This window comes from Molossus molossus, unplaced genomic scaffold (assembly GCF_014108415.1).
Source record: "Molossus molossus isolate mMolMol1 unplaced genomic scaffold, mMolMol1.p scaffold_m16_p_8, whole genome shotgun sequence".
Taxonomy (NCBI): Eukaryota; Metazoa; Chordata; class Mammalia; order Chiroptera; family Molossidae; genus Molossus; species Molossus molossus.
In genome coordinates this window covers 98,873,599-98,891,683 of record NW_023425402.1, presented here as the reverse complement: position 1 = coordinate 98,891,683, position 18,085 = coordinate 98,873,599, and the positions used below count along the sequence as shown (strand labels likewise).

Below are 18,085 nucleotides of genomic sequence, written 5' to 3'. Positions count from 1 at the left end.
CACCCAGGTATCATGTGTTCTCCTCCATGGGACATAACAGCGTTTCCGTGTTCCTCCCACGGACTTCAGAACCTGTGGCCTGCTTCGGGTCCCCTTTCCCACTAACCTGCACCTCCTGCAGCCCCGGGGCGTCACGGAGCACTGCACCGGGTTTCTCCCCGGCATATACGTAGAGGTGCTTTTGCTGTTCAAGGCAGGCCTTGTTGATGAATTAACTGGATTTCACCTGTATAAACACCAGTGTGGTGTGCCCCCAAACACAGGTCCGTCCTTTTCTCCACATGTTCCGTCCACATCATATTGATGGTGGAACATAAGCATCTGAGCCCGAGATTCTGCAATTTGGGGGTCTCTGTTAAATTACATTATCCCTGAACAATTTCACATTTTGGGTTTTGCTGCCTTTGGGATTATACTACTTTGTTACTAGCAGAATTACTCCAATTATTCTAGGTTTCCTACAACTGTTGGTATTAAAATTGAATGACAATTTCTAACAATAAACCACCCAAGCCAAATTCAAAGAGGGAAAAGCTTAGTTTGCTATTCACAAATGATCTATCTCCCTGGCTTTTTCCGCAACTATATTGCTGACTTATTCTTGGGTACTGGCCCCAAGCTCTTTTGCCCCACTCGATTGTGTTCTCAAGATGAATGCATTTTTTCAGTTACTTTAATGGCAAATACTCATAGATTCTTTGGCTAAATATGAAACCATTAAGGATAAAAATAAGGTTAGACACCCCAAAGTTAAATGTGTTCAGGAATGGATTAAATTATTAGGACTGAGCCTTCTACATTTGCTTTATTTAAGTCTGTCTGCTTCCTACTTATTTTAATTCTCAGATCACATCAGTTTTTTAATGTTGTATGTTACCACACTGTAAAGTGGAGAGATCAACTTTCAGTATCACTCAACTAAAGATCTTTTTTTTTTTATCCTCACCCGAGGACATTTTTCCATTTTTTTTTTCAGACAGAGAGGAAGGGGGAGAGAGGGAGAAAGAGAGAGAAAAACATCAACGTGAAAGGGACACATCGAGTGGCCGCCACCCACCTGACCAACCAGGGCCGGGGACAAACTGCAACTGAGGTATGTGCCCTTAGCGGGAACCGAACCCGGACCTCTCTGGACCACAGGCCGACGCTCCAACCGCTGAGCCAAACCGGCCAGGGAAAAGATCTTTTTATAAAGTCTCAAAACTTAGAAAACTTCTCAAAGCAAATTTTAATACAAAGATTATTTTAGCCCTGGCCGGGTTGGCTCAGTAGTTAGGAGCACTGACCCGTGGACCAAAGAGTTGCAGGTTCGATTCGCAGTCTAGGGAACCCATCTTGGTTGCAGTTTTCTCCCTGGTCTGGTCGGGGTCATGTGAGAGGCAGCCCATTATGTGTCTCTCCCACATCTCCCCTCCCCCCCCTCCTGCCCTCCTACTCTATCTATAAAAAAATCAGTGGAAAAATATAGTTGGGTGAGGATTTAAAAAAAATTTTAACTTTTACAAATAGCTTAAGGAAAATTGTGTTGAGTATATTGACTTTTTAAAAATGTTCTTTCCAAAATATCAACAAGAAAATGCCAGCTTTAAATGATATATTAGACCAGGTGGATTTAATTGATATTTTCAGAGCATTACACCCTCAAACTTCAGGATATACATTTTTTCAAGTGCACAGGGAACAGCATAGGTTAGGCCATAAAACAAGCCTCCATAAATTCCAGATGGAAATCATTTCAAGCATTTTGTCTGACCACATGGTATGAACTAGAAATCAATTACAAAAATAAAACTGAAAAACACAAACATATGGAGGCTAAATAACATGTTACTAAACAGTGAATGGGTTAACAATAAGATCAAGGAAGAAATCAAAAGATACCTTGAGACAAAGGAAAATGAAAACACAACGACCCAAAATCTTTGGGACACACTGAAATCAGTCGTAAGAGGATAATTCATAGCATTACAGGCCTACCTAAAGAAACAAAAATCGCCCTGGCCGGTTTGGCTCAGCGGCTAGAGCATCGACCTGTGGTCTGGAGAGACCCGGGTTCGGTTCCCGCTAAGGGCATGTACCTTGGTTGCAGTTTGTCCCCGGCCCTGGTTGGTTGTGCAGGTGGCAGCCACTCGATGTGTCCCTTTCACGTTGATGTTTCTCTCTCTCTCTCTCTCCCTCCCACTCTATCTGTACAAAAAAATGGAAAAATGTCCTCGGTGAGGATTAAAAAAAAAAAAAAGAAACAATAAAAATCTCAAAAATCACTTAAATGAACTAGAAAAAGAACAACAAAGCCCAAAATATGCAGAAAAGGTTATAATAATGATCAGAGCAGAAATACATAAAATAGAATCTAAAATAACAAAACAAAAGATCAATGAAATCAAGAGCTGGTTCTTTGAAAAGGTAAACAAAATTGATAAACCTTTAACCAGACTCCTCAAGAAAAAGAGAGAGGGCCCAAATAAAATCCTAGAAACATACAAACTCCCAAGACTGAATCAAGAGGAAACAAAAAATCTGAACAGACCAATAAAAAAGCAGTAATAAAAAAACTCCAATAAAAGTCTGGGACTGGATCGTTTCACAGGTAAATTTTACCAAACATTCAAAGAACTAACACCTATTCTCAAACCATTCCAAAAATTCAAGAGGAAGGCAGACTCTCAAGCTCATTTTATGAGGACATTGTTATCCTGATTCTAAAACCAGATGAAGACATTACAAAGAAAGAAAATTATAGGCCAGTATCCCTGATGAATATAGATGCAGAAATCCTCAACAAAATATTAGCAAACCAAAATTTAGCAATACATCCAAAAGGATCACATACCATGATCAAGTGGAATTGTCCCCTGAAATGCAAGGATGGTTCAGCACCTGCAAATCAATTAATGTGATTACTCCGTGTAAACAAAAAAACAGATAAAAATCATGTGGCCATTTCAATAGATGCAGAAAAGCATTTGACAAAATTCAGCACCTATTCATGATAAAAACTCTCAACAAAGTGGGAATAGAAAGAACACAGCTCAGCCCTGGCCGGTTTGGCTCAGCGGTTAGAGCGTCGACCTGCGGTCCTGAGAGACCCGGGTTCGGTTCCCGCTGAGGGCATGTACCTCGGTTGCGGTTTGTCCCCGGCCCTGGTCGGTCGTGCGGGTGGCAGCCACTCGATGTGTTCCTTTCACATCGATGTTTCTCTCTCTCTCTCTGTTCCTCTCTCTCCCTCCCACTCTACCTGAACAAAAAATGGGAAAGTTGCCCTGGCCGGTTTGGCTCAGCGGTTGGAGCGTCGGCCTGCGGTCCGGAGAGACCCGGGTTCGGTTCCCGCTAAGGGCACGTACCTCGGTTGCAGTTTGTCCCCGGCCCTGGTTGGTTGTGCGGGTGGCAGCCACTCGATGTGTCCCTTCACGTCGATGTTTCTCTCTCTCTCTCTCCCTTCCTCTCTCTCCCTCCCACTCTATCTGTACAAAAAATGGAAAAATATCCTCGGGTGAGGATAAAAAAAAAAAAAAAAAAAAAAAAATGGGAAAGTGTCCTCGGGTGAGGATAAAAAAAAAAAAAAAAATGGGAAAGTGTCCTCGGGTGAGGATTAAAAAAATAAAAATAATAAAGAACACAGCTCAATGTAATAAAGGCCAATATGACAAACCTACAGTAACATCATACTCAATGGGGAAAAACTAAGAGCATTTCCCTTAAGATCAGGAACAAGACAGGGATGTTCACTTTCACAACACTTATTCAACATAGTACTGGAAGTCCTAGCCATAGCAGTCAGACAAGGAAAATAAAAGGCATCTAAATTAAAAAAGAAGTAAAACTACCATTATTTGCAGATGGCATAATACTGTATAAAGAGAACCCTAAAGATTCCACCCCAAAAATTTACTAGAACTGACAAATAAATTCAGTAAAGTAGCAGGATACAAAATAAATATCCAGAAATTGGTTGCATTTTTATACACCAATAATGAGCTGTCAGAAAGGGAAACTCAGAAAACAATCTGATTTCCAATTGCATTTAAAAAACCCCACCTAGGAATAAATTTAATCATGGATGTACAATACCTGTACTCAGAAAATTATGACACTGAAGAAAGAAATCAAAGAAGATACTAATAAATGGAAGATACACTATGCTAATGGACTGAAAAAACTAACCATTAAAGTGTCCATACTACCCAAAGCAATTTTTAAAAATATTTTTTCTGATCTTTTCTTTTTATTTTGTATTTTTGTTACAGATGTTTCTCCTTTTCTCCCCACTGACACCCTCCTCCCATTCCCACCCCCACCCCTGCCGCTCTGTCCCCAGCATTGTTGTCTATGTCCATGGTTACACATATATATGCATGTAAGTTCTGTGGTTTATCTCTTTCCTCCGCTCCCCCATCCTCCTATTCTGAAGTTTGTCAGTCTGTACCCTACTCTGTGTCTCTCGTTCTATTTTGTTCATTATATTCCACAAATAAGTGAGATCATGTGATATTTGTCTTTCTCTGATTGGCTTATTTCGCCTAGGATAATATTTTCCAGGTCCCTCCATGTCATCTAAAAGGATAAGAGATCTTTTCTTACAGCTGCATAGTATTTCCATTGTGTATATTTACCATAGCTTTTTTTCTTCAGCTTTTATTTTTGTTACAGATGTTTCTACCCCCCCCCCCCCCCCAGCATTGTTGTCTGTGTCCATTGGTTACACATGCATGCATATAAGTTCTTTGGTTTATCTCACCCATCCCCCTTGCCGCCCTCCCCTGAGATCTGTCAGTCTGAACCGTACTCCTTTCTATGTCTCTGGGTCTGTTTTGTTCATCAGCTTATTTTGTTCATTATATTCCACAAATAAGTGAGATCATGTGGTATTTCTTTCTCTGATTGGCTTATTTCACTTAGCATAATGCTCTCCAGGTCCCTCCATGTAGTCTCAAAGGATAAGAGATCCCTTTCTTACAGCTGCATATTACTCCATTGTGCATATGTACGGACAGCTTTTTTATCCACTCATCTACTGATGGACACTTGGGCTGTTTCCAGATCTTAGCAATTATAAATAGTGCTGCTGTGAACATAGGGGTACTTATATTCCTTTTGATTGGTGTTTCAGGCTTCTTAGGGTATATTCCTAGAAGTGGGATCACTGGGTCAAATGGCAGTTCAATTTTTAATTTTTTGAGGTAACACCATTATTATTGTTTTCCACAGTGACTGCACTAGTCTGCATTCCCACCAGCGGTGCACTAGAGCCCCCTTTTCTCTACACCCTCGCCAGCACTGGTTGTTTGATGATTTGTTGATGGCGGCCATTCTGGCAGGTGTGAGGGGATATCTCATAGTTGTTTTAATTTGCATCTCTCTAATGATTAGTGATGCTGAGCATTTTTTCATATGTCTCTTGGCCATTTGTATATCCTGTTTGGAGAGGTGTCTATTTAGGTCCTCTGCCCATTTTTAATTGGATTATTTGTCTTCTTTTTGTTGAGTTGTATGAGTACTGTATATATTTTGGAAATTAACCCCTTATCTGATGTATGGCTAGCAAGTATGCTCTCCCATATCTTCCCTTTCCATTTTGATGTTTGTTTCTTTTGCTGTGCAGAAGCTTTTTAGTTTGATGTACTCCCATGTGTTCATTTTTCCCTTTGTTTCTCTTGCCTTAGGCATTGTTGTATCAGTAAAAATTCTGCTGTGTGTGATGTCTAAAATTTTGTTGCTTACATTTTCTTCCAGGATTGTTATGGATTCATGAGTCACATTTAAGTCTTTTATCCATTTTGAGTTTATTCTTGTGTATGGTGCAAGTTGGTGGTCTAGCTTCATTTTTTTGCATGTACGTGTCCAATTTTCCCAAAACCATTTATTGAAGAGGCTGTCTTTACTCCACTATATGCTCTTGTCTGCTACCTTTGTCAAATATTAATTGAGCATAATGACTTCGGTCAATTTCTGGGTTCTCTGTTCTGTTCTATTGATCTATATGCCTGTTCTTGTGCCAGTACCAGGCTGTTTTGATTACAATGGCTCCAAAGCAGTTTGTAATTCAACACAACTCCTATCAAAATACCAATGGTGCCCGGCCAGTGTGACTCACTGATTGAGCATCGACCCATGCACCAATACCCAGTCAGGACACATGCCCAGGTTGTGGGCCCAATCCCCAGTGGAGGGCATGCAGGAGGCAGCCAATCCATGTTCTCTCTCATTGATGTTTCTCTCTCTCCCTCTCCCTTCCTCTCTCTCCAAAATCAATGAAGAAAAAAATAACAATGGTGTTTTTCACAGAACTAGAACAAATAATCAAAAACTTTGTATAGAAACACAAAAGACCCAAATAGCAAAAACAGTCTTATCACACTGTATTATACGGCTATAGTATTCAAAGCAGCATGGCATAAAAACAGACACACAGATCAACAGAACCCAACTGAGAGCCAAGAATTAAATCCACACCTTTATAGCCAATTAACCTATGACAAAGGAATATACAATGGAGTAAAGACAGTCTATTCAATAAATGGTGTTGGGAAAATTAGAATACATGAAAAAAGGAAACAATGTCACCTTCTTACATCATATACAAGAATAAATCAAAATGGGTTGAACCCTTAAATGTAAGACCTGAAACCATAAAACTCCTAGGAGAGAACATAGGCAGTAAAATTGAGAACATTTCTCTTAGCCATATTTTTTCTGATGTATCTCCTGGCAAAGGAAACAAAAGGAAAAATAAACAAATGGGACTACATCAAACTAAGATTTTGCACAGCAAGGAAAACCATCAACAAAATTAAAGGACAACCCACAGAATGGAAGAACATATTCACCAATGGTACATCAGATAAGGGGTCAATATCCAAAATGTACAAACAACTCATACAACTCAACACCAAAAAAAAAACAAACAACAACTAAAAAGTGGGTTTAAGACCTGAACAGACACTTCTCCAAAGAGGACATACAGATGGCCAATAGACATATGATAATATGCTCAACATCACTAGCCATCAGAGAGATGCAAATCAAAACCACGATGAGATACCACCTCACACCTATTAGATGGCTATCATCAATATATCAACAAACAAGTGTTGACAAGGGTGTAGAGAAAAGGGAACCTCAGTGCACTGTTGGTGGGAATGCAGATTGGTGCAACTACTATGGAAAACAGTGTGGAGGTTCCTCAAAAAGTTAAAATGTAACTTTCTTATGACCTAGCAATTCCACCTCTGGGTATATTATTCAAAGAAAGCCAAAACACTAATTTGAAAGAATATATGCACCCCCATGTTCATTGCAGCATTATCTACAAGAGCCAAGATACAGCAGCAATCCAAGTGCCCATCAATAGATGGGTGGACAAAAAGTTGTGGGACATATATATATATATACACAATGGAATATTGCTCAGCCATAAAAATGAAAACCTTACTATTTGCTACAGCATGGATAGACCTAGAGGGTATTATGCTAGGTGAAATAAGCCAAAAACAAATGTCCTACGATATCACTGATATGTGGAATTTAAAGAACAAAATAAACAAAACGAAACATGTATAGATACAGAGAACAAACTGATGGAGGCCAGGGAGGAAGGGTATTGAGGGTCAGGTAAAAAGTGATGGTATTAAGAAGTACTAATTGGTAGTAACAAAACAGGCATGGTGATATAAAGTAAAGCACAGGGACTACAGTTAACAATACTGTAATAACTATCTATGGTGTCAGGTGGATACTTGAATTATCGGAGGGAACTCTTTGTAACCTATATGAATGTCTATCCTGCGCTGAACACTAAAACTAATACAAAAAAAAAAATGTCGAATGCAAACAGTAATCAAATTAAAATTTTGAAATGTTAACTTTCATTTTCACACATTATTTCATATGATTGAAGACCCAAAAGTCCAAATAAATCAAAAGGCAGTGTTCTTATATTTAAACAAAGCAGTTTCACAATGAAAGAGATTTACATAAGCCTCTAAATGTATTATCTAGAGATTCATGTATAGAATAAAGAAATCAGAACCATGAACTATGTTATCTGAGACCATGCCTTCAATTTTTTTGCAAGCCCTTAAAGACACCCCTACCTCTAACTTCCTGGCCTGCTTTACCCAACTCTGTTGCCTACAACCTAATCGCTCAGTGGAGCAGAGATCCTAAAGAAGGGCAGGTCTTTTTACTCAGAAAACACCTTTTTTAGAATTAGTTTTAAACTGATACAATAGGGATAACATGGAAATTCGGCAAGCTCTTTGATCCATAATGTAATTTCTGATAAAATCCTGACAGGATAATCACCAAAAAAACCTAAGTAAACAAATAGTGCTGGCAAAAGAGATTACTGCAGGTGATATGATTTCCTTGGGAGGTCAAATGTACAGGTGGGAGTTCAAATACAAATGTCCTCTGCTGCCCCTGCTGGCAAAAGAGATTACTGCAGGTGATGTGATTCCTTGGGAGGTCAAATGTACAGGTGGGAGTTCAAATACAAATGTCCTCTGCTGCCCCTGCTGGCAAAAGAAATTACTGCAGGTGATGTGATTTCCTTGGGAGGTCAAGTGTACAGGTGGGAGTTCAAATACAAATGTCCTCAGCTGCCCCTGGATTGCTGTCATTTACACTTAAAATGTTCTCAGTATTAGCCATCACTTGCCCTTTGAACAACAAAAAAAACCAAAAACATTTTTCTTTCTGTGATGCCCATTCTATTGGGTCCCTCCAGCAGAGTGACAGTGAGTTCTTCCTTCCCATCCAGCAGCCCTAGAATTAGAACTTCCTCTCATGTAGGGAAAGAAAAGGAAAGAGAAGGGGAGGGAAAGGAAAAAGGGCAGAGAGGGAGGAAGGGGTTCACCAGCCCAGTACAGCACTCTTTGGGGACTAAGTCAAATGTTTCTCTTCTCACCAAGCAAGAGTGCTTTGGTCCTGGCCCAAATAACAAAGTCAGTTAAAAAGATGAAGCCCAATGTGGGCAACCAGCAACTACGGTTGTAGCAATATTAGATGGATTAAGGATAAAGAAATTATCGGACTTGTTTTTCTTTTTATTATATAACACTACACAAGCACAAATTTCTTTGAGCCCCATGGGCCAGTTTTCTTCAAGCAGAACGTTTTTACTGGCACTGTATTGGAGCCACTCTTTAAGAACAATGGGGACAAAACCTTGTCACTTCCTGAAAAGTAATAGGAGAAATCAAGAGACATGAATCTGAAGTCTGATCAGAACTTGTTTTACTGAATGTAGTTCTTTAATAACACAGTAAGTTAGAAATGATGAATTATACCCTGCAGAAGTTTTAGCACTTACCTAAAACAAGTTAACTGGCTTTTTGAACCCCATTTAGAACATTTTGTAAAGTTACCCATGTTTAGCCCGGCCGGTGTGGCTCAGTGGTTGAGCATTGACCCATGCAAGAGGTCACTGGTCCAATTCCCGGTCAGGGTACATGCCCAGGTTGTGGGCCAAATCCCCAGTGGGGGTATGCAGAAGGTGTCCAATCAATGTTCTCACTCATTAATGTTTCTCTCTCTCTCTCTCCTTCTCCCTTCCTCTCTCTCTAAAATCAATAAAGAAAAAAAAATTTAATTACCCATGTTTATTTTATTTTATTTACAATACAAGTTAGTGTTCAATTGCCATAAACATGAGTTCTTTTAATGCCATACAAGCTACTGGAAATTTATTAACATTTAGCTGAAAACCAGAAACACCTAACTCTCTAATGAAAAAATATTAAGAAGCCTTATTTCTTGACCAACAATCAGGGGACAAGAATGACTTCAAATAATTCACGAGTACTAACTTATTACTAAAAAAATGTTATTCTATTTTAAAACACATTGAATTTTTAAGATGCTTTAGTATACGTTACCTTATAGTTAATTTAAAAAGTATAATCAAGATTTTTTGAACATTTATTTTTGTTTTAAACCAAGGCAATGGGAATTTAGGCCTTTAGTAAAATCAAATCTGTAACAAGGCCTTGTTTCAATAGGATCTCACTAGAGTGAAGTTTTTACAGATATTTTTATGGTTGCCTTTCATATTATGTAAAGGACTCGTACTAAGAAAAAATGAAATGCTAAAATATAGCATAGTAGCAAAGACTAAAGAGATTTCTTATCTCTGATCGACACATATGTAAATTCAACTGTAGTTCTTAAAGCTAAAGTTCATTATTTCCATCTCTACCCATTTATTGATGATCCCTTAAAATCCATTCCTGTTTATTCAATATTTAAAATTTTAATTCATAAAAGTAAAAAAGTCCAAGAGCAATGTTTGGCATAGTATTTGTCAATACCAATCGGGTGACACTTTGTTCTATCAGATTTATAAACTGTCCCCTCAACGAGACTGCAAACTCATTGAGAGTAAGGGCCTTTATCTATCCCAAGACCTAACATAGGGATTTACATACCCTGGTAATGGCAATGAAGGATATAGACTAGGGATAAGATTAAGAATTAATTTAAGTCCTAAAGAATACTTAACCTTTGAAACTAAGTCAAATGAGGGTTCATGGCCTATGTCCAGAAACAACACCAACAGCAGCAAACTGAAGCCAATAGTGAACTGAGACCCACAAGTTTTGGCCACCAACTAATGCTAGTTTCCTGTGCCTAAGACCCTGCCCCCAAAGAGACACTAGTGATGCATGCACAATTTTTTAAAGTAACTTTTAAAGAAGAAATGCCTCGCACCCACACTGAGCATCTACTTGCCAGAATCACACACTTGGGCACAGCAGATGAAGGGCTTGGGGGGGGGGGGGGGCGGCGCTAGCTCCAGAACCCATATTGCTCTGAGTTCTAGAGCCCTGAGAAAAACTAAGATCCCACAATAAAAGCTATAAAACCACAACATTTAAAAAGATTCCAAAGTGCTACTGTCTTCTTAGAAATTCATTTACAGTCATTATATTAATAAAGGCTTTATAGGTGAGAGATGTGTTTTGGTAAATTTATCCTCAACCCAGTTCTTCCCTGACATTCAGTCAATTTATTTGTTTACTCATTCTGCATTTATTGTACATCTCCAAGAGGACAAGCCCTGGGTTAGGCAAAGGAAAGTAACAAGTGTATGTAGTTTTTGTCTTTTAAAAAACATAGTCACATTCATTCTACAAATGTACAGCTGAATTAATGCCATCAACCTACTCATATTTCACAAGATGGAGCATCAGAGAAACATTTTTTTTTTTAATCCTCACCCGAGGACATTTTTCCATTTTTTGTTCAGATAGAGTGGGAAGGAGAGCAAGGAAGAGAGAGAGAAAGAGAGACATCGATGTGAAAGGGATACATCGAGTGGCTGCCTCCCGCATGACCCAACCAGGGCCGGGGACAAACTGCAGCTGAGGTACATGCCCTTAGCGGGAACCGAACCCAGGTCTCTCTGGACCATAGGCTGACGTTCTAACTGCTGAGCCAAACCAGCCAGGGCATGAGAAACAACTTTTTTTCCTCTGTGATCTTAGTCAGCATTCTGTACCTGGTGGACATGCTGTTCTTTCTTCTACATTCAAACACCACCAATGCCTCTTTTACTTTTAACTTTATTTGGCAAAGCAGCACTGCATAAACTGTTCAATAACTGGGACACAGCTTACACAGCATGTTAAATTCATATACATTATCAGCAGCAAATTAGAAACAGAAGAAATAATACTGAGCTACAAGTCTCCTATAATTTTTTAAAGAGAGAAAGGAAGAACTATGTCAGTTATGTCCAAGCTGAACTGCTGAGTGTTAAGGGACATCACCTTCCATCTTCTTAAATTTTAATATTTACAATTGCTTAGTTTTAAGGTAACAAAACAGCTGATTGTATCTACAACATGCTATTCTATGACACCACATCAAAAGCTTTAGAAAGAAAGCTCATCTCTATTTTCGTAGTAGCATCTAACAGACATCCAAAAGTCAAAAATCTTGTGAATGGTGGTGTTATCTGATACACAAAAACAATCTTAAAAATTAATATTGGAACAGAATTAAGTGTCTAAGCAAAGAAAAACCACTCCTCCAAATCAACTCACAAACTAAGTTCTCCATTTTGCAGAACCTTTGTTTAACATTTTAAAGTAAAATGTGGGCATGTTAAAGTAAGAACAAATGTATACTTTGCATCCTTCCTCTACCAATTTGTCTTTTGTGCCTCTTTGAAAAATTAGAAACCCTATACAACCACACATTTTCATGCTGAAAAAATAGTGTAACAAAGTTCAAAACAAGCTGTGATGCTGTTGGTTTTCAAAAGCTTTGAGGACTGAGATGAGCAATCCACTGTAATATTATGTACTGGTCAAGCTGATGTTGCTTTTACAGTTCGTCCCTGGGGGGAAAAAAAGAGAAATAGGTAAGTAGGAGCTACATACCGTAAAAAATTGACTTTCTAATAGTTTAGATACAACTATTAAATCAGTAAAAATACACTGATCCCCAAGCAATATTTTTGTTTTACAAAAGAGCAAACAGTCCCACGTCCAAGCAAAAATGGGAATCAGCCATTTCAAACGTCTCTCATGCGAATCTAGAATGAAGTATGAAATCTAAAGGGCCTGAATTCTTTTCTTTTTAATTCTAAAGATAACTTTCTTCCTTTAAGACCAAAAATTCAGATAAATTACTTTTAGATCTAGGACCTTGCTAATACTATTTATTGTAAAATGATGACTTGAGTATTTAAGAGTTCAAATAAATTTTTACAGTTACAGTCACAGAATTGGACAAAAATTTAAGCCTTTTGCTTACAGTATCTGTTAGCAAATGTTGAGTGGCTCAATCTCAATCCAAACTCTGGGGGGAAAAGCATCATCTGTAGGTATAATATACCTGTCAGCTGATTCATAAGGCAGCTTTATCAGCTCCAAAAGAAACCATTCACTCAGGCAGGTGTAGCGCTATACAGCAACTCCAGTGAGAGGAAGGGAGGAACAAAAGTGCAATCTAAAGTAAGTGGTATGGGATGTAAATTATACCTCAATAAAACTGTTAAAAGTGAAAAAATAAAGCTACCCAAAAAGCCTAAAAGCTTCATATCTGAGGGTAATCTGAGTGACAAAACATTGTTAAACACTCAAGTACTTCAGGGGTAAAGAAGTTTGATGTTTGCAACAAATCTCAAATGATTCAGAAAAAACATATTACATATATGGATATACAGAGAGGAAAAGAGAAAGCAAATGTGGAAAAAATCTTAATAATTAGTGACTCTGGATGACGAGATTCAGGAGTTCTTTGTTCTATTCTTACAACCTTTCTGTAATAAAACGGTTTTAAAAAGTCGTTAAATCTGAAAGGAAGGTAAATAAAGAGCTAAAATTTCCCAGGTAAGTGGTGAATTAAGGAATTATCAGATAATGTTTTATTTTTTAAATACATTTTGTAAATTGTACAAGAAAATATTTTTTACATTACTTTTCCCACAAGCTACCTTTGTCATAGAGTACTAGATTATCTTTTAAACAATAGTCAATTTTAGTTCCACTTAATATATTCTTCTAAATAATTTAAGTACTATATTTCTCATAGAACAGCTTTTACTTAAAACCATGCAGCATTAAAATATTTATGAGCACTTGCAAAGTGCTGGTTATAAATTAAATTCACTTGTGCTTTTTATATATGAATTGAAGATACTTTTATTGTTTTTTAAATAACTTACCACATTTTATTTTACCTGTTACAAGGCACTAAGGTTATCATAAATAAATATCCTTATTGCCCAACAACATAGCACAACATTTCCAAATATCCTCTCCATTTAGAAAAAAAACTTTTTTTTAAAGAAAAAGGATTAAAAACTCTCAACAAACTGGGTATAGAGGGAACGTACCTCAACATAATAAAGGCCATATATGACAAGCCCACAGCTAACATCATACTCAACGGTGAAAAGCTGAAAGCTTTTCCTCTAAGATCAGGAACAAGACAAGGATGCCCACTCTTGCCACTTTTATTCAACATAGTACTGGAAATCCTAGCCAGAGCAATTAGGCAAGAAAAAGAAATAAAAGGCATCAAAATCGGAAAAGAAGTAATAAAACTGTCTCTTTTTGTAGACGACAAATTATATATAGAAAACCCTAAATCCTCCACCAGAAAAATGTTAGAATAAACTCATTCAATAAAGTTGCAGGATACAAAATCAATATACAAAAAAAAAAAATCAGTTGTATTTCAATACACTAATAATGAACTATCAAAAAAAGATATTAAGAAAACAGTCCCATTTGAAATCACATCAAAAAGAATAAAATACCTAGGAATATATTTAACCAATGAAGTGAAAGATCTATACACTGAAAACTATAAGACATTGAAGAAGACATAAATAAATGGAAAAATAATCCATGCTCATGGATTAGAAGAATTAATATTGTTAAAATATCCATATAGCCCTGGCTAGTGTGGCTCAATGGATAGAGCGTCAGCCCTCCACCTGAAGGGTTGTGGGTTCTATTCCTGGTCAAGGACACACACCTGGGTTGCAGGTTCCCTGGCCCTGGTCAGGGCACGTGCAGGAGGCAACCAATCGATGTTTCTCTCTCACATTGTTTTCTCTCTCTCTCTCCCCTCCCTCACTTCCACTCTCTCTAAAATTCAATGGAAAAAATATCCTCCGGTGAGGATTAAAAACAAAAAAGTGTGTGTGTGTGTGTGTGTGTGTGTGTGTGTATAATCTCCACACCATCCAAAGCAATCTACTAATTCAATGCAATCCCCATCATAATCCCAACAGCATTTTCCACAGAAATAAAACAAACACTCCTAAAATTTGTATAGAACCACAAAAACCCCAAAGCAATAATATTAGAAAGAAAAACATAGTGGAGACATCACACTCCTGATTTTAAACTATATTACAAAGTCACAGTTATTACAAAAGGATATTAGCATAAGAACACATGGATCAATGGAAAAGAACAGAAAGCTCTGAAATAAACCCACATATATATGGTCAATTAATTAAAAGGCCAAGAATAAATTGTGAAAAAATAACAGTGTCTTCAATAAATAATGCTGGGAAAACTGGACAGCCATATGAAAAAGAATGAAACTGGACCCCTATCTTACACCATACAAGCACAACAAAAACCCTCAAACTGGACTCAACATTTGAACACTGGACCTGAACCATAAAACTAAACTTATTGTGGTAATCATTTTAGAATATAAACATATTTCAAAGTATTATTTTGTACACTTAAAACTAACATAACACGCCCAGCTGGTGTGGCTCAGTGGTTGAGCATCGACCCATGCACCAAGAGGTCACCGGTTCGATTCCTGGTCAGGGCACATGCCCAGGTTGTGGGCCAAATCCCCAGTTGGGGGCATGCAGGAGGCGGCCAATCAATGTTCTTTCTCATTGATGTTTCTATCTCTCTCTCTCCCTCTTCCTTCCTTTCTCTCTAAAATCAATAAAGGGGGAGGGGGAACTAAAACAACACTGTAGGTCAATTATATCTCAATAAAACCAGAAAAAATCATTTGTAAAAAAAAATGTTTAATGATAGAATGTTGATAACTTTTTATGCAATGAAAAAAGATGACAAAATAATGCTACTGTATGCTCTCTGGATTACAAAAGAGATGTACATAGACCTATGGATATAAGAGTAAAACATTTTTAAATATTAACAGTTTTTAATCTCTGGGTTTTGGGATTTAGGGTGATTTTTACTCTATTCTTTGTACTTTTTTCTCTTTTTTATGATGCACATGCATTACTTTAGTGTCAGTAACAGTAATGTTAAAAACAAATAAAAAGGAATGTATAGCACTAAAATAAAAAAATTATATAGACTTGAATTTTAACATTTAGGTACCAAGGAAATCTAAAAATTTGTTGCCCGTGCATGTATAACTTTGTCACATTCTAATACTCCAAAATCTATGTAACTTTCAAGTTATTAATTTTTCTTAATGTTCAAAGTTCTACATTATCATATCTTTCTTTGTCTGACTTAAATATATAGCTCATTTACAATAAAAAGTAGAATGTCCTAAATTTCTAGAAAGTCTCTCAAAACTGCCATATATGTGCTAAATATTTTCATTAGGTTAATAATTGTATACATTTATTATTTTGTTATAAAATATATTATCACAGTGGAAATTCAGTTCTGGAACTTAATTTGCTCCAGAAGGCTGTTTGAGAAGCTATTTGTTTAAAAACTAAATCATTTTTTCCCATTAGAAATAATGTAGATAGTTGGCCCCAGCTGATAGGACCTATAATATCTCCAGATATTAGAAGTGAATTAGAAGACAGGGTAGAAAAAAAACACCCAATCAGAGAACCAAAAAGAAAAAGACAATTACAAAACAGGAGGACAGTTTAAGAGAACTGTGGGACAACATGAAACAACACCATAGGAGTACCAGAAGATGAAGAAAGTGAGCAAGTGTTAGAGAATCTGTTTGAAGAAATAGTGGGGAAAACTTCCCTACCTTGGTGAAGGAAAAAGGCACACAAGTTCAGATAGTACAGAGAGTAACAAGTAAGAAGAACCCAAAGAAGCTCACACCAAGACACATAATAATTAAAATGCCAAAAATTAAAGACAAAGAAAGAATCTTAAAGGCAGCAAGAGAAAAGCAACGAGTAATCTACAAAGGAGCTCCCATAAGGCTGTCAGCTGATTTCTCAACAGAAGCACTACAGGCCAGAAGGGAATGGCATGAAGTATTCAAGGTAATGAAAAACAAGGATCTGAAACCAAGACTAATCTATCCAGCAAGGCTATCATTCAAAATAGAAGGTGAAATAAAGCGCTTACCAGACAAAAAAAGGCTAAAGGAATATATTATTACCACCAAGCCAACACTACAAGAAATGTTAAAGGGACTGCAGTAATAAGCAGAACAGAGAGAAAAATACAGGCATTATAAATAAAAATGGCCATAAATAAGTACATATCAATAATAATCTTAAACGTAAATTAATTGAGTGCTCCAATCAAAAGACAAAGTAGTTGAATGGATAAGAAAGCATGACCCATATACATGCTGTCTATAAGAGATCCACCTTAGAACAAAAAATTCACACAGGATGAAAGTGAAGGGACGAGAAAAAAATTTTCCAAGCAGCCCTGGCCATTTTGTTCAGTGGTTAGAGCATCAGCCCGCGGACCTGAGAGTCCCAGGTTCGGTTCCCGCTAAGGAAATGTACCTCAGTTGCAGTTTGTCCCCGGCCCTGGTTGGGGTCGTGTGGGTGGCAATCACTTTATGTGTCTCTCTCACATCGATGTTTTTCTCTCTCTCTTCCCCCCTCTCTCCCTCTCACTCTATCTGAAGATAAATGCAAAAAAATCCTCTTGTGAGGATAAAAAAAATTTTTTTCCCCCAAGCAAATGGACATGAAAAAAGCTGGGATAGTAATACTCATATCTGATAAAATATACTTCAAAATGAAGGCTATAACAAGAAACAAAAAAGGTCATTATAATATTAAAGGGATCACTCCAAGAAGAAGATATAACCTTGGTTAAAAATGTATGCACCCAATATAGGAGCACCAAAATATATTTAAAAACTTCTGGAGGACTTCAAGGGAGAGATCAACAGCAATACAATCATAGAAGGGGACTTCAACACCCCACTGACATCACTGGATAGATCCTCTCGACCAGTGGTTCTCAACCTTCCTAATGCCAGGACCCTTTAATACAGTTCCTCATGTTGTGGTGAACCCCAACCATAAAATCATTTTTGTTGCTACTTCATAACTGCAATTTTGCTACTGTTATGAATCGCCATCAGAAATATGTATTTTCCAATGGTCTTAGGTGACCCCTGTAAAAGGGTTGTTTGACCCACAAAGGGGTCACAACCCACAGGTTGAGAACTGCTGCTCTAGACAAAAAATTAACAAGGAAACAAAGACCCTAAACAACGCCCTGCATCAGACGGATTTAATTGATATTTACAGAGAATTATACCACAAAACTGCAGAATATACATTCTTCTCAAGTGCACACAGGAAATTCTCAAAGACAGACCACATGTTAGGACACAAACTAAGTCTCTACAAGTTTAAGATTGAAATCATATCAAATATCTTCTTAGT

The 18,085-nt window shown here is 37.4% G+C and overlaps 1 protein-coding gene across 6 annotated transcripts in view; it reads right to left on the bottom strand.

Annotated features, from left to right (window-relative positions):
• The window catches only part of PCMT1 (protein-L-isoaspartate (D-aspartate) O-methyltransferase), a 77,539-nt gene that overhangs the window by 7,668 nt on the left and 51,786 nt on the right, over positions 1-18,085 (bottom strand). For 2 of the 6 annotated variants that reach the window (XR_004957584.1, XR_004957585.1), the window contains exon 8: positions 2,834-2,880. Coding sequence is in view for 2 of the 6 variants with exons in the window: in XM_036247969.1 (XP_036103862.1) it covers positions 12,331-12,343 (13 nt within the window). In the remaining 4 variants the exon portion in view is untranslated. Of the gene's footprint in view, positions 1-2,833; positions 2,881-11,453; positions 12,344-18,085 lie in introns of those variants that run through there. The other 4 variants (XM_036247968.1, XM_036247967.1, XR_004957586.1 and 1 more) reach the window with 3 other exon arrangements.